Source organism: Barbus barbus (assembly GCF_936440315.1).
Source record: "Barbus barbus genome assembly, chromosome: 14".
NCBI classification, from domain to species: domain Eukaryota; kingdom Metazoa; phylum Chordata; class Actinopteri; order Cypriniformes; family Cyprinidae; genus Barbus; species Barbus barbus.
The window spans coordinates 27,588,199-27,615,619 of NC_136742.1; the positions used below are offsets into that span (position 1 = coordinate 27,588,199).

At 38.5% G+C, this 27,421-nt stretch overlaps 1 protein-coding gene across 1 annotated transcript in view; it reads right to left on the reverse strand.

Annotated features, from left to right (window-relative positions):
- Positions 1-27,421, reverse strand: part of LOC306880345 (kelch-like protein 29) — a 265,920-nt gene that overhangs the window by 94,576 nt on the left and 143,923 nt on the right. Inside the window, exon 5 of the mRNA XM_079433828.1 lies at positions 25,882-26,400. Within this exon, the coding sequence (XP_079289954.1) occupies positions 25,882-26,400 (519 nt within the window). The remainder of the gene's footprint in view (positions 1-25,881; positions 26,401-27,421) is intronic.

Sequence of the window (27,421 nt, forward strand, 5' to 3'; positions counted from 1 at the left end):
AAACGTGCCTTCGGAGTATCAGGACCTGAGGGAAGTGTTCAGTAAGTCTCGAGCAGCTTCTCTTCCTCCGCATCGTCCCTACGACTGTGCTATAGATTTACTGCCAGGTATGTCTCCGCCTAAGGGCAAATTATATTCGCTTTCTGTCCCAGAAAGGGAGGCTATGGAGAAATATATTTCTGATTCCCTAGCTTCCGGATTCATCCGCCCTTCCTCTTCTCCAGCGGGGGCAGGATTCTTTTTTGTGGGGAAGAAGGACGGATCCCTGCGCCCTTGCATTGATTACCGAGGGTTGAACAACATCACGGTAAAGAATACCTATCCTTTGCCGTTGATGTCTTCAGCCTTCGAGAGGTTGCAGGGAGCGTCCGTCTTCACGAAATTGGATTTACGTAATGCTTATCATTTGGTCCGCATCAGGAAGGGGGATGAGTGGAAGACTGCTTTTAACACCCCTAGGGGGCACTTTGAATACTTGGTCATGCCCTTCGGGCTGTCCAACTCCCCAGCAGTCTTCCAGGCACTCGTCAATGACGTGCTGCGAGATATGGTTGATCAGTTCATATATGTTTACCTGGATGACATATTGATTTTTTCTTCATCTCTCCAGGAGCACGTGCAGCACGTCCGGCGAGTGCTTCAGAGGTTGCTAGAGAATGGGCTTTTTGTCAAGGCGGAGAAATGCGCGTTTCATGCACAGTCTGTTCCGTTTCTAGGGTACATTGTGTCGTCCGAGGGAGTGCGCATGGACCCTGACAAGGTTAAGGCTGTGGTGGAGTGGCCAAATCCAGATTCCCGTAAGGCCCTACAGAGGTTTCTGGGCTTCGCCAACTTCTACCGGCGTTTCATTCGCAATTTCAGCCAACTAGCCGCGCCTCTGACAGCTTTGACCTCCCCCAGAACTACGTTCAGGTGGTCTAATGCTGCCGAGGCAGCGTTTTCCAAACTGAAGGGCCGCTTTGTTTCAGCCCCCATCCTTATAGCCCCTGATCCCTCACGTCAGTTTGTGGTGGAGGTCGACGCATCAGAGGTGGGGGTAGGCGCAGTTCTGTCCCAGCGTTCTTCCGCGGACGACAAGATGCATCCCTGCGCGTTTTTGTCCCATCGTTTATCGCCAGCCGAACGCAATTATGACATTGGTAACAGAGAGTTGTTGGCAGTCAAGTTAGCGTTGGAGGAGTGGCGCCACTGGTTGGAGGGGTCGGGGGTACCTTTCATCGTCTGGACCGATCATAAGAACTTAGAATATATCAGAACTGCCAAAAGATTGAATTCCAGGCAGGCTCGGTGGGCACTTTTTTTCGGTCGCTTTGATTTTTCTCTCTCGTACCGCCCGGGTTCCAAGAACATCAAACCCGACACTTTATCTCGTATTTTTGACCATTCCGAACGCCCGTCTACTCCCGAGTGTATTTTACCCGAGACGCTTTTCGTCTCCACACTCACATGGGAGGTCGAATCGAGGGTCAAGACGGCCCTAGAAGGGGTAACGCCTCCGCCCGCTTGCCCACCGAACCGTTTATTTGTGCCAGAGGAATTAAGGTCCGACGTTATCCAGTGGGGGCATTGCTCCAACGTGGCTTGTCATCCAGGAGTCAATCGCACCAGCTTTTTGGTTAAGCAACGATTCTGGTGGCCTCGCATGGCTCGCGACATTCACAGTTTTGTCTTGGCTTGCTCGGTTTGTGCCACCGGTAAGACTTCCAATCGACCCCCAGATGGGTTGCTCCAACCGCTGCCTGTCCCTTCGAGACCCTGGTCCCACATTGCGCTAGATTTTGTTACTGCCCTCCCGCCCTCTCAGGGCAACACGGTTGTTTTAACCGTGGTGGACCGGTTCTCGAAGGCGGCCCATTTCATCCCCTTGCCCAAATTACCCTCAGCCAAGGAGACAGCGGTAACTGTCGTAGACAACGTCTTTCGCTTACATGGCCTCCCGATAGACGTGGTCTCCGACAGGGGTCCCCAATTTGTGTCCAAATTTTGGCAAGAGTTCTGTAGACTGCTGGGGGCGACTGTCAGTCTTTCCTCCGGGTTTCACCCCCAGAGCAATGGCCAGACCGAGAGAGCCAACCAAGATCTGGAGAGAGTGTTGCGATGTCTAGTCTCCAAGAATCCTTCCTCTTGGAGCCAGCAACTGTCTATGGTGGAGTACGCCCACAATGCATTACCAGTGTCATCCACGGGCCTGTCTCCGTTTGAGTGTAGTTTAGGTTACCAGCCACCTATCTTTCCCAGTCTGGAATCCGAGGTCGCGGTTCCCTCCGCTCACGCCTTTGTCCAGAGGTGTCATCGCACTTGGACGAGAGCCCGTGAGACTCTACTCCAAGTGGGAGCGCGCACCAAGGCTAAAGCCGATCGCCACCGGTCTAAGCCTCCCGTCTACGTCGTGGGTCAAAAAGTGTGGCTTTCTTCTAAGAACATTCCTCTCCGCTCCGTCTCCAATAAGCTTGCTCCCAAATTCATTGGCCCGTTCACTGTCACCAAGATCATTAGTCCGGTGACAGTCCGCCTCAAACTTCCTCCAGTGTACAGGAGAATTCACCCCGCCTTCCATGTATCCAAAATCAAACCCGTGTTTCATTCACCCTTTAATCCGCCAGTCCCGGTTCCCCCCCCGCCGCGACTCGTAGACGGGGAACCCACTTATTCGGTAAATCGTATACTGGACTCTAGACGGAGGGGACGCGGATTCCAGTACTTGGTGGACTGGGAGGGTTACGGTCCAGAGGAGAGAAGTTGGGTACCTGCGAGAGACATACTGGATCACTCCCTGATCGATGATTACAATCGCCAGGTAGGAGAACCTGGGAACGCCAGGAGGCGTTCTTAGGGGAAGGGGTACTGTCACGGTTCGCTCATTCATTGTTTCCTTCTCGTCCTGTACCATGTGCGTTTGTTGTGTGTGTGTGTGGGTGTGGTCGAGCTGTCACCGATCATCAGCGACGCAGCTGTGCCTCGTTACGAGGCCAGCTGCAGCTCGTCACCACACCTCTTAAATACTCATCTGTTTTTCCTGTCCTTTGTCAGATCGTTGTGGATGTTTCCCGTGCTGTCTTTGCGTTGGTCCAGTTCTCGTGTCTTCGCTGTTGCCGTCGGATGTTCCTGTCGTTGTCCCGCGTTGGTTGTTCTGTGTTCCTCGTCTGCCTGGATATTTCATCACCAACACGGACCCGACTCTTCACCTCACCATCCTCCAGCTTAGCCCATCCAGTTCCTGCGTCACTCAGCCCTGCTACATCTCTGTCTGTGTTTTCATCCCGCTACAATAAACTGTCATCTTTTAACCGCGATTGCTTCCTCTTCATTACATCATGACAATAGTTCAATTAGGACATTTAAGTAATTTTTATAAAAATGCTTAGAAAAAAACATTACTGGGGTGCATCTTGAGACAAAACAAAGGCACTGATATATTTTAAGATCAGTCAGTGCAAGTTTATTTCAGTTGAAACAGCTCAGATTTACAGTCTTAGTCTAGGACTAGGCTTAAGCCTTGTCTGTGAAACCGGGGGTTAAAATACTCATGCCTTCATTTAACTTTTGTGATACATTAATACTGTATGGGTGATTCTCTAATTAGCCTTTTTCTGCCCTCATAAATAAATAAAGATTTAATGGATAGGCATTTTAAGAGCTTGACATTTTTAAGTTTATTTTTAAAATTCATTTTCATAATATCAAAAGAGAAAAATATAATTTTCCAGAATTTCTTTATTTTTGGTGTAAAATAAAATCCATATAACTTTACTGTACTTTACATTATGATTATATATTATTTTATATATTAAAATATTGTTATTTATTTATAAGTGTTACAGTCAGATCCATTACATTATATTCATTCCATTCTAGTCTATTTAGCAAAATAAAAAAGTAACAAAAAATAAAAATAATTAAATAAAATAAAAAAAATACAATTGTATAGACAATTTGTTTAGATATTATTTTATAATTTAATACAAAGAAATGTTAACCCCCCCCATAATATCACAAATATTTAAGAAAACTTTTTTTTAATGGTTAATTCCACATTCTTTGACACTTGCTAACATGAGCAACATAAGCAAGCCCCTGTCATTACCATCACTCACAAAAATCATACTTTAGGACAGGTGATAAATGTTTAAACATAGATGAAGCATAGTTTGAAGAAGTTTCATATTTCAGTTTTCAAACATATGAAAAAAAGTCTCCTTCTATAAAAATCCCACTGAAAAGTACACAAGCAAAAAACATGCACTTAATAATGTGTCAAAAACAGCTAAATAATGTAAGTGAATGGAAAATGAAGTCACTGGCTAACTAATGTGACAATGTGTGACATGAGAACTCCAAATAAAACATCTTAAAGTGTGCATATATTTCTCATTAGTGCTCTTGGCCCTCTTTTGGTTGAGTACTCTGTAAATTAAAAATAAACTCGTTTACAAGGCAACGTTATGTTCCAATACAGATTCATCTAGGTTGAAGGAGAGGCTAATCGTGACGAAAATTCACAATTGACAAGCGAAGCATGGACACACACACTCAAACGCATTTATCTGACTAATTCAGGAACTCATTAACTGAATTAATTGCAGCAATTAGCTCATGGAATAAGCAATTACTTTCAGCACATGGCCACAACTTACCGATGTACAAATACACACACACACACACACAGACCCAGATCCGTTTAAAGTGTTAAATTATATTTGATGGGCTGGTCTTTAGGTTCAGTGTTGAATATGTTTCCATCTCAGTTCAGAACAAAGCAGCAGGAGTATGCTAATTTTCTCTTAATCCTTTTTCCTTCCCCTGTAATTAAAAAAAAAACAATATAATCCACCAACACATTATGCTTGGGAAGGAACCCACTTGGGTTTCTGATGAACTTGTCACATTATGCCAGAAAGGAAGTTTAAAAAATAAATATATTAATACATTAAAACAATAAAAATGCCATGCTTGCCAAAACATCAGCACCTCCCTTCAATTTAGTCACTTTCAAATGTTCCCAAAACAGGTTTATGGAGACAAGTAGATACATAAAAAAAAAAGTAAAATCCTATTTTCGCCCGAGAATTGATTTTAAATTGAATAAATAAATGAATTTTAACTCTGCACGTTTTTATTTTTTTATTTAAAGCATTTATCTCAGTTAATATGTCAATCCTGATGCTGGGATATTGTACGATGATTTTACAATAGAATTAAATGTTTCAAATATACATCTAAATTGATTCTGTTTTAAATGATAGTTTGAACCAAAATGTGAATTAACCACCAAAATACAGCAATATTTTTTTCCAAACAAGTCAAACTAGTTTTCTACAGCATATGCTGTTATAAATATGTTTATCTAAATAATTTTCAAATCTAAACTATAGTGCTGTCAATTTAAAAGGTTAATTTAGAGCAATTAACCGAATAAAGTTTTAAACTTGACACAATATATTTAAAAAAACAACTAAAACAACAACAACAACAACAAATAACATAACCAATAATTACAAAACAATGCAGTATAGGAACAAAATGTAAGACCAAATTAAAAAAGGTAATTGGGATTTTTTTATTTCACAATTCAGACAAAACAATTCTGAGAAGAAAAGTCCAAATTGTGAGATATAACTCACAATTGTGAGAAAAAAAGTCAAAATAGTGAAATAAAAAGTAGAAATTATGTGGAGGAAACCAAAAAAAAAACTGAATTGTGCCATGCATTATTATAATTTTTCTGTCTTGTTTTCTCGTGATTATTACTTAATTTTCTCGTGATCTTGACATAACGAGTTGTTTTGTCGTTATCACGACTTAATTTTCTTGTGATCTCGACATAACGAAAGTTGTTTTGTCGTTATCACGACTTAATTTTCTCGTGATCTCGACATAACGAAAGTTGTTTTGTCGTTATCACGACTTAATTTTCTCGTGATCTCGACATAACGAGTTGTTTTGTCGTTATCACGACTTAATTTTCTCGTGATCTCGACATAACGAAAGTTGTTTTGTCGTTATCACGACATAACGAAAGTTGTTTTGTCGTTATCACGACTTAATTTTCTCGTGATCTCGACATAACGAAAGTTGTTTTGTCGTTATCACGACTTAATTTTCTCGTGATCTCGACATAACGAAAGTTGTTTTGTCGTTATAACGACATAACGAAAGTTGTTAATCTCAACGTAAAAACCGTTTTCTCACGACGTAATTGTAGCTATCGTGAGAAAATCAGGGTCGCTATATTGTCTTTGACGATAAAGTTGCAGACCCGACAGCCTCCTTCTCAAGTGTCGAACACTTATGTGTAAGTCGTCAATCACTGACAGACACAGAGCTATTTCAGTTTGAGTGAGTCCCAGATCAAAGTAAAAGCGAATACGATCATCCATGATGCTGCGATGATGCTGCTTCTATAGCATTTTCTCATGCCGAATACACAGAGAAAATTAAGTCGTGATAACGACAAAACAACTTTCGTTATGTCGATATCACGAGAAAACAAGACAGAAAAATTATAATAATGCATGGCCGCTTAGAACTTCCGTAGAATTCTGAGTTTATTTCTTGCAATTTTTTTGTCCAAACTGCATTTTTATTTTTGCAATTCTGATTTTATATCTCACAATTCTCACTTTTTCTCAGAATTGTGATATAAAGTGATACATTTATTTATTTATTTAACCCCATAACATAAACAAGTCACCGTACAGTAAAGGCTTTTTCACTGTTAAAATAAATAAATAAATAAAACGATAAATAAATGCATTTTCAAATAAATGCATATAGGCATGGAGATATATTTAAGCATTTTTTTAGAACTAGAAAAGATGTGCATACATGCAATTATTGTCAATTATTAAAACAAAATGCTTGAATTTTCAATCAGCAGTTTCAGAAGGTGGCCCAGATATCAAGATCTCATGCCACTGCTTAATTTCAACTCCATTAAATCTCAGAGAATAAATCTGTGTTGGTATTGTGCTGTGAAATCATTTACTGGTGACCCCCTGGGTCTGCCCAAAACAAAACCTGCTTTGGAGATCACTGCAACTAGTTATCACTGAAACCATGGCGGTTCTAATTACTTCTAATCTTGCTCTCACAATTGTATCTTATTGCTTTGCCACAATAGAGTTCCTGAAATAAATAAATTATTCTCATAAATTTCCATTTTTGAATAAGATGTTAGATTAGCATTCTAACGGGGGGATGCTCAACATAGTCTTTTGACCATTTACAGCTATAGTCTGATTTCATTTTGTTCGGATGGAGGAAAATCGAAGACATCCATATAAACTATGACCTTTTCAAAACCCTCGGGCTCCCACATAATATTACAAATATACTGAATATATTCTTTATCCACTGCACTGTATTGCATGAGTCACACTCAGATATAGAAATTGCGTATGCGTGTGAGAGCGCATACACCAAAAAGGATGAGATAAGAAAGTATTTGCAATATTAGATGTGAACAGAGTATTTTGAGGTGATATCTGAGAACAGAATTTTAAGAACGTATCTTTTAAGTAATCACATCTGCTAACAGTTATAGAAAAGTTTGGGTCATTTTAACCCCAAACGGGATTTTCTTTTCCTTGAAAATGCTGGTAAATATTACCAAATTTGACTAATTTACCAAATTCCCAAATTTACCAAACTTACAAGGTATACAACTTCCTAAAAAATGTTTTGATAATTTTTGTACTTTTTGGGGATTTTCCCCTATCAAAAAGTGGCTTCCCAATCAAAAACGACCAGCCTACAAAAAAAATTGCTTATAAATTTCTCATTATGCTATATTATTACCAAATACTGGATTTGACTTTTCAGACTTTTCACTCAAAAACGGAAGTGTTTGCTCAGATCAATGAGGACTACGATCAATCAGTTCCAAAAAGAAATACAAAACGTATCCTAATTGAAAGAAAAGAAGTTGACAAAAATATTGAATCCAAGATTTTGCAATAATATTGTCACGTGTCTGTTTCCGTTTGGTTCCTGTTTTCCCTTATTTGGTTTTTCCTGTCCTAGTTTAGTTAATCATCGTTTATTCCATTCACCTGTTTTGTATTAATCATCTTGTTTGCTCTTTTGTTCTTGTTCCTTTAAGTCCTCAGTTATCCCTTTGTATTTGCCTGAGTTTAATGTTAATTAAAGGTTTAAAGTGTGTTGATTCTACGTCGTTCTCCTGATCCTTTATTTCATTTTGACTACAACCACTACACTGTAACAAATATAGCATAATGAGAGATTTACAAGCAGTTTTTAAAATGAGTGTGAACACCAAATTAGGCAAATGATTTTCAGCACAGCACAAGAGTACTGACATGACTCAACACACTTGATTTGAATAAAGCAAATACAAAACATCTGTGCCTTAAAATCTAGAGAATTCATGTAAATCCGTCACACTATCATGTCCATTTACTACATGAGTTATTTTATTACGCTTTAGCCAACAAGAATTTGGAATCTGCACATGGCTGCCTTTCATTTCATGTACCGTTACACATCATAGAGCTCACTTCTACAAACATAGTGCTGACTCCAGCTTCTGTATCATAAAATATGTCAAAGCAAGCATATTTCACACCTATGCTTTGCCTTATTTCAACAGATGCATTCAAATTGAGCAATGATAATGTCCACGTTTCTGAGAAACGCAGTGCTTTAGCAGCTCAGGTCTTTGCGTGGAGAGTCATTTCCAGGCACAATCTCTATAGCCGCTAAAACTTTGATTTAACCCCAGGGAATTAGCTTTGCACAGTTACCGGAGAAGCCACAACAAAAATAGTTATTATCTGAACGTGTTGGCTGTAGCCACACTACTAATGAACCGCCGGTGATGGCAATTATGGATTATCTTTGAAAAGCACAAAGGGATCAATTTATTTCTACCATGCAGGCGTAAAAGCTCTACAATATTTGAGCCTAATAACAATACAAAACATTTTATGCTGCGGAAATGTGTATTTAAACAATAAAGCATTTTATTTTTTCCAATATTATTTTAGCACGTCTGGAGTTCATGCAAACACAACATGAACGATCATGAAAGATTTCCACTGCTATTGAAGGGCATCTATCATGCAAAGCTTTTCTAAACTATAGAACGACAGATTGAAGTCTTCATGTATGTTTAAGGTTGTCGTCTATAAGTGAGCATGTGATTCATACTTGCATTACTCTGCCGTTCGCTCGCCTTTGTTTCTCGATCCCTAATTACACGCGTTCTCATTAGTGGAGAAATGCACGCGTCATTGGCACGCTGTGTGACAGCAGCTGCTCCTGTTACAGACAGATTCATCGATAATATATTACACTCCATTATATACCCGGATCATTCCTGGTATACGCTGGGTTATAGATGAAAGATGGAAATCACATCAGTTCATTTCTGACACATTGTCATCACTGTTAAGTGAATACAGAAGATCATTTTAATTGATTTTGCTGTGGTTTGAGCAGATAAAATTGGTAAAGCAATATTTTATTATACATTTTCTTTTTGTTATCAAAAAGTTTCAAACAAAATGACTTGAGAGTGGGTAAAGATATTATTTTTATTTTGGGGTGAACTGTCTCTTTAAGGAACTGCAGCTGATTGCAACAAACTTTAAATTAAAATAGACAATCTCACAGTTATACAATTTTCTTAAAGGGGATTGCAACTGGGCTCTTGTTTATTTTAGCTGAACAATTAATCAGCAATTAAAGCAATATTTGCAAGAAAACATTTCATTTGAAAATGTTCATTGCAGAGACAAAACAAAATAAAGAAGCAACTAGAAAATTGCTTTAATGAAAGTTTTTTTTTTATTAGAATTTAGTGCAGCACCCGGGGACATGACAATAAAGACACTATCTGCTCAAACCAACTTGAAATGACTTAAGATTCACTATTACAGTACAGTATGTTCACCTTACCTAACTAACATTATTTCCATCTCCAGCAAGTTACAACTTTCAGCAGGAAAACAACAAAATTATCAAAAATATACATGTGTTTGAATGCGATTCATTCTGAGTATTAGGGTTTGTGTTACTCTATCGTGTCTGACAGGAGCTCATTAAGATTGCAGGAATATAAATGTATATTCTCACTATTCTGATTTAATTCTTGTTTACTGTGAGATGTAAAATCAGACTTGCAACATATAAATGTCCAAAACGTGAGAAATAAATTCATAGTCAAAATATATCAATTCTGAGTTTATACAAATAAACTCAGAATTGTGAAAATCATCTTTCAGTTTATATCTCATAATTCTGACTATTATTCTCAGAATTGCTAGAAACAAAGTCTGAATTTGAAGAAATCAAATCACAATTGTGAGGGAAAAAAGTCAGAATTTTGAGATAAAATGTTGCAATTATTATTAGTTATTTATTTATTTAACTTTTTTTTATTCTATGATAGAAACAGGATTTCATAGGAATCAGTGCGTTAATTTCAACCATTAAAAAAAAAAAAAAAGATTAAAATAATGAATAAATCGCATCAGGCAGACACCCTCATGTCAGCTAACTCTTTAGCTCTTTATTTTCATCCTGTGAGGTTCCACCCTATTGATTTTCTTGTCATTGTGTAAATAAGAAATAAAAGTCTAAGGTAAGCTACTGTATTCCTCTTTATAGCAATATTCTCTAAAATTACAGCACAAGCATTTTCAATAGTTTTAAAGTTACAGAGCCCTTATCAATACACACACATCTCACCTCTGCCAATTAGTTCTCTAGCATTACAACTCCCTGACAAAACACCTCCTGCTCACCTTACACCTCCAATAAAATCGATTAGGACACAAACAGTCTATGTGTGCTGGGAAACAGAGCCAGAATCCCTTGAAATGATTGTGTTTCAGAGCACGAGGCTGTCCTGAATAACTGCGGCTGTATAATGAGCAGCGCAGCCCATCCTCCATCTCCACACTGTACTTCCTCCAAGACTTCCTGCTGAGAAGGGGGCGGGTTCACCCACTGGCTTCCGTCGGCACCCTGATGCGAGCGCTTCCACAGGAAGGAAAGGCCTGATTTGATTGGTTACAAAAAACGTCCCTCCGGTGCATATGCAAACGAGGCACCTCTGATTGCGAGCCGCAGTCTGAATGTCACTTTGTCTCCGGGTGAGAATGAAAGAGCTAGTTTGGCATCAATTTTCTCTGACCTCAATTCTTACCCTTCTGATAATGAGAGCGTGAGGGTTGGAAATACGTCTGCGATACTCAAGTGTGAACTTTTTAAAAAAGCCGTCTGATGCAACCCGGGAGCAGAGGTTGGTTTGGGAAAGGCAGTTTCGTGCCCAAATGTCACAGGAAAACCTAGAGTCTTGTTTTCCAGAGGCTAATCAAATCTTCCCTGAAAAGTCCCCTGTCAGAGTTCTAATCGGCAAAGCACCCTGCTTAAAACAGCGCTTTAAATAAATGATGAAACACACAGAACAATCAAATATATATACACATACACATCTTCACAAAAAAATCTGACATATAATATTTTTGTCATGATAATTATACGAAAGTTATAATAAAATATATAAAATAAAATAAAAAATATAAAGTGCGCATATCTATCTATCGGTAACCAAATCAGCATATTAGAATGATTTCAGAAGGATCATGTGGCACTGAAGACTGGAGTAATGATGCTGAAAATTCAGCTTTGATCACATAAATGAATTATATTTTAAAGTATATTAAAATATAAAAAAGTTATTTTAAATGGCAATAATTCACCAAAAAAAAATGTTCTGTATTTTTGATCAAATAGATACAGCCTTGATGAGCAGAAGAAACTTCTTTAAAAAAACTAAAAATCTTACTGATACCAAACTTTTGAGCGGCAGTGTATACACACACACACACACACACACACACACACACAAACAAATATACTAATATTTACAAACTCATATATGTTGCTAGGGTATTCTGAGTGTTTTTACCATGTTTTACTATGGAAAAATTGCCCAATCCCAAAACTCTGAAATTTTGGTCTCTAATCTCTAAATAATTGGGAAGTCGTGGCCTAATGGTTAGAGAGTCGGACTCGTAATCGAAAGGTTGCAGGTTCGAGTCCCCGGCCGGCAGGGATTGTAGGTGGGGGAGTGAATGTCCAGCGCTCTCTCCACCCTCAATACCACGACTGAGGTGCCCTTGAGCAAGACACCGAACCCCCAACTGCTCCCCGGGCGCCGCAGCATGGCTGCCCACTGCTCCGGGTGTGTGTTCACGGTGTGTGTGTGTGTGTGTGTGTGTGCATTTGTTCACTACTCACTGCTGTGTGTGTGCACTTGGATGGGTTAAACGCAGAGCACCAATTTCGAGTATGGGTCACCATACTTGACAATACGTCACGACTTTTTTTTTACCTTTACTTTAATTATAGCTCAAGTCCAGGTTTTTTTCTCCACCCATTCTAAACAATGCAAAAATTACAAGTCCATTTTTTCAGAAACATAAAAGCTAATCCTTCCTTAATAAGGTGCATGATTTGAGCTCTCATCGTTCATAAACAGTTAGCACTTCAGGTTAGAATTTTACAAATTTAAACACCAAAATTAAATACCCATCTCCAAAAATACATTCTAACATTAAATGATATTGGGTCTTCATTATGTGTTTTAATTATACATTGGTCTGTAAAGCTGCAACAATAAGTAACTAGTATAAATTTTAAAAAGTTACAATGATTTACAAGAGCACACAGCAGACTATAAAGTGTTTTATGAGACATCAAGACAAACAAACAGAGAAGGAGAAAGATAAAGATGCAAAGCGAGAAAGAAAGCAAATCTGAGAGAGTTGGTGACAGTTTGTGGACATGCCGCGAGTTTTCAACAATGAGAGAGAGCGGCTGCAGTTTCCTGGCCACGGTTCGGTGTCTCGGAGCGAACCTGTCAGGCGACGCGGTGCGTTATCTTGAAAGACGAGTGATTAATGAAGGCAGAGCAGAGTTTGGGTACGAAGGAGGCGGTTGGCGAATGATCAATCTTAATGAGCTCTCCTGTCGACTGCATATTAACTGCAGGGGACGTAATGTATGGCTCACAGAGGGCTGCTCCCTTCTTAAGAACCATAATAAGAAGAGACTCACACCAACCTCCGCTCCAGCTCCAAATACATCTCTATAGATGATGGCAAAATAATTATCTAGCATTGACTCCTCGCTCCTCCGCAGCGGTAGACATGCTCGCATTTACACCTGCTTTCAGAAATTACGATAACAAGCAGCCGGATTATCAGAGGATTTGGCGTGGGCTCGTCTTTGTTCTTTATTCTAGTAACTACAATATAGAGTATTGGGATGAGTCCACACGAAATCCTCCCGTAATCCACTTTATGTACTCCTCTTTGAGATAGCAAATGGACTAGTTTCATCAAAAGAGATGATTCAGTCCAGGCACAATGGTTCAAGTTACGCACACAACAACGGTAACTACTAAAATAAATGCAGAAAAATATATGTACGTTATTTGGGTGAAGCTTCCCAGCAGGCTTCTCACATTTCTGTCATCATTTACTCGCCCAACTGACTTTTGTTCAGCTAGTCTCTTACTAAACCAGCACTAACTAGTTTTAACCAGCATATGTGACCTTTTCAGCAGGGATTGCTTTATATTTTTTTTGTACACTACCAGTCAAAAGTTTTTAAAATAAGTCTTTTATGCTCACCAAGGCTGCATTTATTTGATCAAAAGTAGAGTGAAAATTTTGAAATATTATTACAATTTAAAATAACTGTTGTCTATGTGAATATATTGTAAAATGTAATTTATTCCTGTGATGAAACGCTGAATTTTCAGCATCATTACTCCAGTCTTCGGTGTCACATGATCTTTCAGAAATCATTCTAATATGCCGATTTGCTGATTATCAAGGTTGAAAACATTTGTACTGATTTATATTTTTGTGGAAACAATTAAATAGAAATCATATGCAAGTCTTTACTGTGACTTTTGATCAATTTAATGAGTCCTTGCTGAACAAGTTTTAATTTCTTTATATAAATTATATATATTTAAATATATATATTAGACTTAATTTCTTTACAAAAATTAACATTTAATGCATTTTTGATGACATTATCAATATGTAAGATTATCATTATTTAGAATTTATCCAAATTTGAAAGTTTATTTTATTTGATCATTTTAAAAAACAAATGTTAACACAAATTATATTGTATAAACCCATGCCCAAATGAACACATCATCTTCAAAACGCACTACAAAACACTCGCTAGCTGAAATATTTGAGGCTGTTCAACTTTCTATTAAACCTCATTAAATACTTCTTCATTTTAGCCTTGAAACATGAACATGAAATCTTTGGTAATACATTCTGATTTGGATATCAGAGCACAGCCTCCACCAGCAGACAGCACAGAAATTGCAATTAACCGTCTCATCTTCATTCCACCTTCTACCAATGCTGATTAGGGAAGTAGGTAAATAGCATCCACTTCATCCTCCATCCAAACGCCCCCATTCACATGCAATAAAGATGCATGACTTTTAATTGCAAATACAGAGTCATTTTAAGGTTTAGCAAATGGACGTTGAATGCATAATTTATCTTTTTTGCTAAATTATTAACGTGAGCACAGACCCCCATAAACCATCACATGCTAACCCAATGCCAAAGGAGTAACAACACCACTAGATAATCACAAACCAGATATTTTCCTTCCATTGACAGATTACAAAATGTCAAAATTGCTTCCTGCATTCACCAATCAGACGACTAGTCCCAAACATTACGCTTTTAAACAACCCGCTTGGCATTCACAAACAGGTGTACAATTTGCTACTGAAACGTGCAAAATTTAAATATGATAAATATGAATGTTTCCCCATCATGACACGCCGGCAAGTTGCATCCGCAATCAAACATAAAACTCATTCAATCTTTTTGGAAGAAAATCTGAATAACGATGCAGCCACAACAGACGTCTTCACATTTTAAAGAGCACATTCATCCTCCTAAACACCACGAGTTTGCTGGAAAAGGCTTCCGGATCCCATGAATAGCAATAAATGTTATTGAGGCCAAATGCAGCAGCAGTATTTCGCTGTACAGTCACACAGATTTACTAGTGCAGTCAACCAACATGCAAATATCCAAAAATACAGCAATTGGGGGAATCCAATCTTGCCTGTGGGATGATATGAGAGAACAATATGCTTTTAGCTAGAGTCAGACAGACAGTCAAACAGTCTTAATTTGCTGTCACGTTGTAAAGTTGGCATCTTTAAAGCGTTAGGACCTTTCTTGTAATTTCACGCAATAAAACTATAATTTCTGACTCTGTGTGTGTGACACCATGACAACAGGTTAAGAAAAAAATTTTAGGGGTAAAAAGAGAATAACACACAAGTGCTTCCACTGAATGATTACTAGATACTGTATGATAGGTCAGTATTAATACTACTTGACTAAGTCTGACTCTCAAGTAGGCCTATAATTAAAAGGAGACATGCCGTTTTTAAAAAAAAAAAAAAATTTGTGATAACATTCAGCTTTCAAAGGCTTCTTGACAATATTATTATATATTTTTAATTTAATTTTATATTAATTGTATTTTTTATTACACACAAAAATCAAAAGCAGTGAGATGGGTTTTCTTTTTCTTGTCAAAAATCACAAAACAAAAACTCTTATTTTGATCTGTAGTTATCTAATGCAATAACATTCAAACATTAAGTCTCTTAAGTATCCAAATACTTTTTGAAGTATACATAATTAACATTTATTAATTATAATTATGAATTATGTATATAAATAACATCATAAATAACATAACAACAACATATACCTTTACAGGGCCTAAAAATAAAATGAGACTTTTTTTTCCCCAAACTGTTTGTGATAATATTTAGCATTTAAGGGCTTATTGATGATTAAATTACTATAAATTATTATATATATTTTTAAAATGATATAAAACTAAAAAGCAGTGAACTGTTCTGTTTTTGGCGTCAATATAAATTTTGTTTATTAAAGGTGGGGTATGTAATTTTTCAAAAACACTTTAGAAAACTGAGTCAGGGCCGAGTACCAAAATAAACTTGTAGCCAATCAGCAGTAAGGGGCGTTCAGTGAACAGCCGAGCCGAGCGACAGAAAGATAGAGATGGCGGATAAAAAACAAAAGAGGAAAACGTCTGCGGAACGATAAGGCAAGAAGTTGGACCTGTGTAAATATCGGATCAGCTTTCCAGCGCTGGAGAGAACTCAAGGAGCAGAAGGCCTGCAATCGGATGCTGAGGTTGCTTTGGTTCTTCTCGATAGGTTAGTAACACCACGTTTACACCGCAAAAGCTAAAGTCTGTCTACACTGGACGCGATAAAGCGACCATTGAAAATCATTTGAAATTTGTGTCAGCACGTCATAAATAGAATGCGGCAGCAGTTTTCTGTCAGGGATGTGTGTCGAACCGCGCAGCATCCAGTGTAGACAGCATCACTGATTATAATGATTTTTATAGTATTTTTTTGCGACGCTCACGTCTGGTGTGAACTCCGAAATTTCCTAAAAAATAAGTTGAGAAAACTCAAAAATCTGCTGAAGCTGGTTTTCTCAAAAAAGCCTTAAACTTTTTTTTTTTTTACAATGTAGTTTGATGTATTGTTATCTAATCCAATTCCATTTAAACATTTCTATGTGTCTTAAGCATCCAAATAGTTTCAGAAGACACTGTATATAATTGTATGTGTAAATAACATGAGTAAATAAAACTAATAAGGATCCTAATTTCACTGCCACCAGTATTTGTTTCAGATAAACGCAACGCTTGAATCGACCTTATTATTCCAGATTATCAGTTAAGACAGCACAGTAAAAAAAACAGCTATTAAGGACACAAATAAACACGCTCATTAAAATGTCTGAAACTTGCAGCACAGCTTCCAGATAAGCTTGTAATTAGGAGACACAATGGCAGCAATATTTTAATAAATGCACACAAATGCACAAGTGCATATGCAAAAGACAGAAGCAGCAGCAGAGTCTGAGTCAAAGCGGGACGCTCCTGGGGTGGCTCTTGTATCGCAGTGTTAATCATCTGTCTAAACTGATTAGTTTCCTAATTGAACAGCCAAAACTAGCCATGCCATTATAGGTCATTTGTCTGGAACGGCAGGGGAACGCTGCTCCAACACTCTCGTGCTGTTTTCTACAACAATCCCGAGCACTTGTGAGCTCAAAAGCTGCAGCTTTGCTTTAAGACCACAGGCTCTTTACAATGATGCATCATGGGATTTGGTGTGCTGTAGAGCACTGAACACTCCTGGAGGTGTTTATGTGCACACGGGGCTCATTTTACATATCTACTTTCATCTAGACACAACGGAGTGCTTTAGTGTCCGCCCCATTTTTTGAGCGGAACTGGCTCTGGAAGCATTTCTCCCATGAATCATAACATGAATCCATGAATTTCCTTGTGAATCATAACATTACAAATTTGAGTAGAACCAAAAAAGTATATGAAAAGACAAAAAGACTGTGAATTTAGTGCCTTTAGTGAGGACTACAATCCAATGAAGCGCTGCAAATGACAATCAAATTAAAAATGATAGAAGAATTTATAATTAATCATTTAAAGTTTTTGAATGTATCTATAGAAAATATTTATTATTTATTTACATTTAGTTTTTTGCCAAAATATGCATATTATATATATATACACACACACACACACACACACTCAAAATATCTTCATAGCATAGGCAGACGAACTGCATTACATAAATCCAGTATTTTCCCCATTCTTTTTTACTCATAAATTAAAAATGATGGCAAAAACAATATTCACTTTAACTTGCTGATTCTATTTATAGGAAATATATATTTTAACTTTGTTTGCCAATTTTTTTGTTGTTGCCATATTTATGTATGTATGTACAGTATGTATGTATGTATTATTTATTTATAATATTTCAAATAGATCTAAGATGAAAAAAGGTGCCGCAGATGGCAGCTAACAGTGCTTTGCTCTTCAGTGTTTGTACTGTTTTTGTTTCTTTTTCCTGTTTTTTGTTCCTCAAACATGATCAGTTTTACCAGGGATGACCTGCTGAACATTCAGCAGAACACACCACAAAATCTTTTACAGGATTTTGATTATTCAGACGTTTTGCTGGACATTGTAGTCGGCGGAGCCGTAGCTCTGGTCAAATGCTTCAGGACGCGCAGACGGGGGAAGCGAGCCGGCGCGCTTGTGAAGCGCGGATTTCAAATGGCGTTGCCTAGCATCCATCTAGTGAATCTCTGCTCTCTACCCAACAAAACGGACTAACTCCTGCTCTCCCGGACAAACAAGGATTTTTCAAACACGGGAGATTTGTTCAATCATTCTCGTGAGTGTCTACAGTCCACCGCAAGCGCACGTGAGCTCAGCTTTACAGAAACTCGCTGATCAGATCACCGACACCGAACAAAAACACCCAGACTCTGTTTTAATCATTCTCGGGGACTTTAATAAAGCAAATCTCTCCCACGAACTGCCAAAATACAGACACCACATCACATGTCCCACCAGAGACAGTAATATATTGGATCACTGTTACACAGCAATAAAGGACGCATATAACTCTGTCCCACGAGCAGCTTTAGGACTGATCACTGTTTGGTTCATCTTATTCCGACCAACAGGCAGACACTTAAATCTGCTAAACCTGTATTAAGAACTGTTAAAATATGGACTAATGAAGCACAGCAGGATTTACAAGCCTGTTTCTCTCTCACTGATTGGACTGTTTTTGAAACTGCTGCCACCGATCTGGACGCGTTCACAGAGACTGTAACATCTTATATCAGTTTCTGTGAGGATATGTGCATTCCTACCAAGACTCATCTAACTTACAACAACGACAAACCATGGTTCACTGCAAAACTCAGACAGCTCCGTCAGGCCAAAGAAGATGCTTACAGAAAGGGGGATAAAGTCTTGTATAAACCAAATACACACTGGAAAAGGAGATCAGAGTGACAAAGAAGAATTATTCTGGCAAGCTATGGAACAAATTCTCTTCTAGTGATCCTGCTTCAGTGTGGAAAGGTATGAAAGATATCACCAGTTACAAGACACCATCCCCCAGCACTCTGCAGAATCAACAACTGGCAGATGACCTGAATGAGTTCTATTGCAGGTTTGAAAAAACACCATTCACACCTCCTGCAACCCCCCTCTACCCCACACCTGCACTGCAGATAAGTGAAGACGACGTGCGCCAGGTCTTCAGTAAGAACAAAAGAAGGAAAGCGCCAGGCAAAGACAGTGTGTCACCAGCCTGCCTAAAAACCTGTGCTGACCAGCTGGCCCCCATCTTCACACAGATCGTCAACAGATCACTGGAGCTGTGCGAAGTCCCCTCATGCTTCAAACGCTCTACCATCATCCCCGTCCCAAAGAAACCCAAAATTACTGGACTTAATGACTACAGACCTGTGGCTCTAACGTCTGTGGCCATGAAATCATTTGAAAGACTGGTTTTGGCACACCGGACCCTTACTGGAACCCCTGCAGTTTGCCTACAGAGCAAACAGGTCTGTGGATTATGCAGTCAACATGGGACTGCACTTCATCCTGCAGCATCTGGACAGACCAGGGACTTATGTGAGGATCCTGTTTGTAGACTTCAGCTCCGCTTTTAACACCATCATCCCGGACACCCTTCAGAATAAACTCACACAGCTCTCCGTCCCCACTTCCATCTGTCAGTGTATCACCAGCTTCCTGACAAACAGGCAGCAGCTAGTGAGGCTGGGAAAATTCTCATCCAGCACCCGCACCATCAGCACTGGAGCTCCTCAGGGCTGCATTTTCTCCCCACTGCTCTTCTCCCTCTACACGAACGACTGCACATCTAAAGTCCCCTCTGTCAAGCTCCTGAAGTTTGCAGACAACACCACACTGATCGGCTTCATCCAGGACGGTGACGAGTCTGCCTACAGACAGTAGGTTAAGGAGCTGGCTGTCTGGTGCAGTCTTAACAACCTGGAGCTTAACACGCTCAAAACTGTGGAGATGATCGTGGACTTCAGGAGAATCCCCCTGCTCCCCCCCACTCACCATCATGAACGGCACTGTGACTGTAGTTGCGTCATTCAGACTCCTCGGCACCACAATTTCTCTGGACCTGAAGTGGGACAGTCACATTGAGTCCATTGTGAAAAAGGCCCAGCAGAGGCTGTACTTCCTTCACCAGCTGAGGAAGTTCAACCTGCCACAGGAGCTGCTGAAACAGTTCTACTCCACCATCATTGAATCCGTCCTCTGCACTTCAATAACCGTCTGGTTCAGCTCAGCTACCAAATCTGACCTCAGAAGATTACGGAGGGTAATCCGGACTGCTGAGCGAATCATTGGTACAACCCTCCCTACTCTCCAAGAACTGTACTTATCCAGAGCTCTGAGCACCAGAACAACCAGACACAGAAACAGTTTCTTCCCTCAGGCAATCCAGCTCATGAACATTTGACTTTAAACGTGGAACACACAACACTATTATGCATTATTTATTCACCACACATACTTATTTTTTCATTTCAAATTTGCACATATCAGACCTGTGCACACATAATTATCTATATTATATATTGTGTTTTTGCTATTTTGTACATTTGTATATTTGTTTATTATTCTTTTATTATCTATATCCTGTCCTGTTGCTATTTTAATATTTCAAATAACTTAAAATTTTCAAAGTATGGGTGAAATCATCATTTAGCATAACATATATATTTATCTAAAAATGAAACAACTATTTATTCTGACCTGTACTTATTAAAATATATAAAAGAAAGTTTGATCATACCCAATTTTATTATATTTTAAATTATTAAATCTTTTTGCTGATTAAATGGGTAAAACCTATTGGTTTAAAGGATAGTGACAAAGATTGGTAAAGTGGGCGGGGCTAAATATTTTTGGTGCGATTGACTGGTGGAATTTATATACAGCATCATTTTATTACATTTATTTTAAAAATACATAACATTTATGCATACAAATGCTTCAACAAAGCATATACCACTGATTAATAACCTCAGAGCTCACAAAAGGTCTGTCTGTAAAGGTTTATCAGTTATTGTTGAAAATCCATTTCCCTATGGAGTTTTTACTTCCAGAACCCGACTGTTAAGCTCTCTATCTGAAGAAAAAAAAAAACATATTCCGGTTGCCGTCAAGAGATGTGGTGGATTTTGTGAGCACAACAAAGAGAACATTACGCTACTCTGGATCGATTTTTCGATATCTTAGGTTGCATGATCCATCACGCGCTTATCCCCGCAGAGTTATGGCATCGTTCCTCAAATCCCTGCTCATTAACATGGATGCGCGTTCATTTATAACGTGAGGAGAAGCGCGCTCAGGCTGTGATCCGCAGCTTCATTTCTCCACGTGTGGCTCTGGGAGCAGGGCGTATGACGCATGGCCTGAGGCCGCTCTGTCTTAATGAGACAAGGAGTCCTGCAAAGAGCCTGTGTTTGCCTCCATGTCAACGGCCCAGTAGCTTGTCTCGACTCATTCCCCAAGACGGGACTCATGGGGAGTCTGAACTGCGCTGAATAACACGACTGTCATTTCCAAGCAAACAGATCAAAGTTGCTGTACTAATGTCACTTGGATGTGGAAAATGGCATTGCTGGGAATGCTGGATGAGCTTTCTGACGGTGAATCATACAAACACACTACGAAAACTCCAACCAACTTGATCCGTGAGGTCAACATCAGTAATATAAAACACATATCATGTTTTTAAATGTATTATATATATATTAGGGATGGGCGATATGGCTAAAAAAATATTTTTCATATCAGTCGATATCGATAATTGTCAAATCTTTATTTCTTTCAAGTTTAAAGCCAGATTTTTGCTCCAAATTGAAAGTTGTAGAAACTAGACCATTGATTTTCCTTAACAAAATAAAAATCTAATTAGAAAAAAATATTTATTAGTTTCTGCATGTTCTAACGAGTGATATCGTGTCAAATCAAGAAACAGGTTTGGGTTGCCTGATCATATTAATAATAATAATAATAATATCACCTTTTTTGTCTCTTAGAAATGCACATTTGATAGTATGGCGTTATTTTACTGCCAAATGTCGAGAGTGCATTTTTGTAGCGTGAAAGTAGATTAATATAATGCGCGAGCGTGAATCTCCCTGCTCGCACGCGGATTTCCTTTGCTCTCACACAAAAGCGGACGCGCGCTCTCGGATAACAATACTATTGACAGGTGATAATGACGACAACAATTACTATATTATTTAATATTGTTATTTTATTATTATATATTTAAATTCCTATGCTTTAAAACGCCACTGCAATATTGAAGAAAGTTTCAAATCCAATTGCTCTCGACAACAGACTGCTCTGTTTCAATTTTTTAGGCTCCGTTTAACTATTTTTAATACAAGAGTGGGTTTTGTATAATATATTGTTTCCAGAAAATATGACTCATTGGTTAAATGACTCTAAACTAGGTTAATTAAGGCCGACTAGTCATTCAGACAACCCACTGACTAGTCGATTCTGAATACACATATCCCAAACACACACCTACACGCTGCACGTGATTTCATGATGCAATGCGTTAATAAATTGCCATTTCAAACCCAACGAGTGAGTCAAATCTGTTTGTGTGTGAATGTTTGTGCGATTGTGCTGTATGTGCCTGTGATACAACATAATCCTTTTACTTCTGAATTCTGTTGCCGGCAAAAATCCCTCGTCAAAAAACCCTCTGCTGCGCACTGAATTTTACAGAGGTTCCCATCTCAAGTGTTTGAGAAAACCGCAGCCAACATGTTGGCACCAAGGAACCAGCTCTCCTTGATCAGATGAGATATTCAGGTCGGTTTTGGTGACAATCGGGGGCCAACGTCTCACAAGTCTAAAAATATGGGCTCAGTCTTCAACCTGTCTTGTTCTGTTGCGAAATATAGTGTTTTTAGGCAACTGCTCATTGAGCAACAATATATTTCTGAAGCGTGTCTTCCCTTCTGAGTGTGACAGAGCAGCGCCACTGGCGTCTTTCCCGAAAACAGCTGTCGGCCTTAAACACCACATGTCACTGGCACAGACTTTACACCCCCATTGCAATCTCAAAGCTGTATTTTTATGCTGATAAGACACTCGGAACAATATAAATCAGCTCAATGGTTCTGAAACAACCCTTGGGCAGCCTAGAATTTCCTGACTCCTTGAAGATTCATTTCATCACTTTTGAAGAAGAATATGTTAAAGATTTCAACTAATCATTAAACTACAATGACAAATTCAATCAAATCAATCTTCAATCAAAAACGATGCAGAAACAGATTCATGGCCAGAGACATTTGATTACCTTTCAGATGAAATGAGAAATGCTGTATGACCTAGAGAAAATCAGTTCTAATGAAAAAGCCACATAGAAGATAGAAGTGCATACTGCATTTTACACTAATGAGTCCTTCTCTGCCAGACTTTTATTTTTGTGCCATGGATTAAATGGATGTGAACGAATGATAAAATGTAGCATCACTCATTTGTCAATGGATATAACAGCACTTCCCTTCCTTTAATATCACTGAGCACCTTCTGTGTATAAGCTTATATTCTACTAAATGCAAAGTGCTTTGCACAGAAGGTTAATCTAATAGTGAAAACACTAAGCAGTACATTTTCCAAACAAATCTTTAAAAAACAGATTTCTGGAGTCATAACAGTCATAACAGTTAATAATAAAATACTATGAATGATAACGGTTCATACCATTTAAAAAATAAAAAAATAAATACATAAATATAAATATATAATACTAGGCAATTACATCACTGATTTTCTTCTAGCTATTGCAATTTTGAGTGTAATATGCACAAAGATGGTCAGTGAATGGACTGAAGCTGAGGCAGTTTCTCAACTGTACAACAGCCAAACAAACCCAAATCAACCCAAATTGGTCAAATGAACCCGCATGATCCATCGGGAGGAACAGACTGTCCAAAGTGCTCCTAGAAAGCAATCCACGCTCAGCATTATTTGACAGGAACCTGTTCCTTCTCTAAAAACAGCCATGAGCGCAAAGAAGGACCTCCAGACCTATGTTAGCGCAGATAGAGGCCAGACGGGGAGCGCTCTCACGCTGCTGCTAACCTTGCCCACTGAACTTAAGCACAACGCAGCTGTATTAAGAGAGAAGGCCACACTCTTCACGCTACTGCTGGTGTGTGCTGACCCATGAAGGATCTGCGCTTCTTTAAAGGGATGTAGCAGCAGGAAACAGAGCTAAAAACGCCAGGGGACCCAAGTTCTCTGTCAACCAGATCTTAGATCTAAAGTGCGCCGATGTGCTAATTTGGTCAACAAGAAGGTGAAACGTGTGAGTGAATAAATCAGCCAACCATCAAAGTCAAGAGAACCAGACCGTTTTTAGCTAATTAACAAAGCAAAGGGAATTCATTGAGCTGGGAAACAGATAACCACCAAAGTCATACACTGCTGTTCAAGGTTTGGGGTCAGTAAGATTTTTTAAAACACTTTTATTAAGCAAGGATCCATTAAATCAATGACAATTATAATGCTACGAAAGATTTCTATTCACATAAATGCTGTTCTATTAAACTTTCAATTCATCAAAGAATCCTGAATTTTTTTTATCACCGTTTCCCCAAAAATGCAGCACTTAACTTTTCAACACTGATAATAACAATAAATGTTTCTTGAGCAGCAAATCAGTGTATTAGAATGATTTCTGAAGGATTGTGTGACACTGAAGACTGCAGTAATGATAATGAAAATTCAGCTTTGCATCCCAGGAATAAATTACAATTTAAAATATATTTAGATAGAAAATTGTTATTTTAAATTACAATAATATTTCACAATATTACTGTTTTACTATATTTTTGATCAAATAAATGCAGACTTGGTGAGCAGAGGACACATAAAAAAATTAAATTAAAAATAAAATAAAATCTTATATAATTGTATCATAAAAAAAAACATGCTTACAAAAACTGCTTAAATCTGTCTTAGGAGGCTTGCTGGTCTTAGCTAGGTTGGTCTAACTAACCTGATGGTTTATAGCAGTTTTGGCCAGTTTTGTTGGGTTGGTCAGTCTGAAAGACTGGCTAGACCAACGTAAACCAGCTTAAACCAACAAATCATCTTAAATTGCTGTTGTTTTTCAACAGGGAAGACTATAAAAATAAACATTTGCTATGACTGACATGAATAAGACTTAATTTATAGAGAAATAAACCATTTGGAATGCATTATTATGTAAGTGGAGCCTTTCACATGGCACATTAGTCTACTTTAGTTTTCACGACATGAGAGCCAAACCGGCTTCATTGTCACTGCTTTAACTGTGCTTTAAGCAGTTACATTTAAAAAATGCATTCAAGTCTAATGTAATTGTCTCTTTTGCATCTTAAGAGACAATTGCAAGTTGCATCGATGTGGAAAGTAAATTGCACTCATTTTATAGAGCTCATAAAAAAAATCAAATGAGCTTAGAAAGCCAATCTAAACCTAGATTAAAAGCTTCATTAAATGTGAAAATTGCTCAGGGAATACACAACATCTGTTTCTGGACTGACAGAGTCTCGTCCAAGGTTATCTTGTACAAACAACGATTTACAGCCTTGAAAACCGTCAAGAATTCACAGCAGGAGACGCTCAGGAACCGGCGTAAATGTTTGCGAGGAATAGGCCTGCTTATGTGACAGTTGTTTCAGGACTGAATCCACGACATTGGAGATGCGTTTACACTGCCGGCTGTTACTCAGCAGGTTTTAACAACGTCTAGCTGACACGCCTGCGGTCAGTTTCCTTGAAAAAGATACATCAAGACATCCTTTGTTAGTCGCAAATGCACAAGCTAAGGGAACTGCTTACCTTTTGGATGACTCAGGTCGGTGAACTCGTACTTCCCCATTCCGACCGTACGGAGCATCTGAAGCCCGTTCGGACTTTCCTGATTGGCCGAGGCCGGCTGAGTTGTCGCCTGGCCGTTCGTTAGCGGCAGCGCCGCGGAAGGCAAGGCGGGCGGCTGTATGAGCGGGTGCGTCATGTGACCATTTCCCACCACACTCTGAGGGGCAGGGTGAACTACCTGGCCGGCCGTCGTCAGGGGCGACAGGGTGATTGGCGGCTGGCTGGTGGCGTAGGGCGACTGGTTCTGTAGGTTGAGGACCAGGCTGCCGGGCGGTTGGGAGGAGATGGGAGGAAGCTGGAAGTGGGTGGTCATGAGCGGATGGTGCGGTGGGACGGGGGTCTGGATGGCTGGGGTCACGCCGATGACAGGAGACTGGACGGACACTCCTTGGCTGTAGGCGGGCGGCTGAGGCATCCCGTACGAATGGGCCAGTAGGCTGGGCTGACTGGCCGCCACCACTGGAGGCACCCATGGGGGCCCTGCGAACACGAAAAACAGAGTCAAGGACAACCAACATCACATTTAGCCATACACTTCATCAGGGGAAACTGTGAAACTCAATTATCGTTTTATGGCATCTATTCACCTTGGGTAAGAACGTGCTTGCTAAATCACCAAAGAAGAAACTTTTGAATGTTATTTGGAGGAGCTTCATTTGAAGTCTATGTGAATTGCTGTTGATATTACCTCTAGTAATAAGAGCATTTTCAAGTGAAACAGAATATTCAATAAGAAACAAACAAAACAAAATATAAGATAGGACTTGCAACAGACATTTGGCTGTCAATAACTTGCAATAGCTTAAATAATTACACATTCTGATTAAACATTTCCAAAAACACCAGAAAAATATACATTACCATTTAAAAGTTTAGGGTCACTTTTAAAAAAACTAATTAAGTCTTTAATTTAGCAAGGACACATTAAATTGATCAAAAGTGTCAGTAAAGATATTTATAATGTTACAATATATCTCTTTCAAATAAATGTTGTTCTTTTGAACTTTTTTGAACAGTTTCACAACAAAATAAGCAACACAGCTGCATTGATAATAATAAATAATGTTTCTTGAGCAGTAAATCATCATATTAAAATGATTTCTGAAGGATAATGTGACACTAATAATAATGATGCTGAAAATGCAGCTTTGCATCACAGGAATAAATAACATTTTAAATAGTGCTATAAAACGATTAATCAAAACCCAAAATAAAAGTTTTGTTTACATAATATATATGTTTGTGTACTGTGTATATTTATTATGTATATATAAGTACAAACAATGCATGTAAATATTTCAGAAAAAAAATGTTTATATATTAAATGTTTATAAATTATACACACACACACACATATATATATATAAACTATATGAATATAAATATATACATATATATAAATTTTTTCAAAATATATACTTTATGTGTGTATTTATTTATAATAAATATAAACAGTACACACATATATTATGTAAACAAAAACTTTTAATTTGGATGTGAT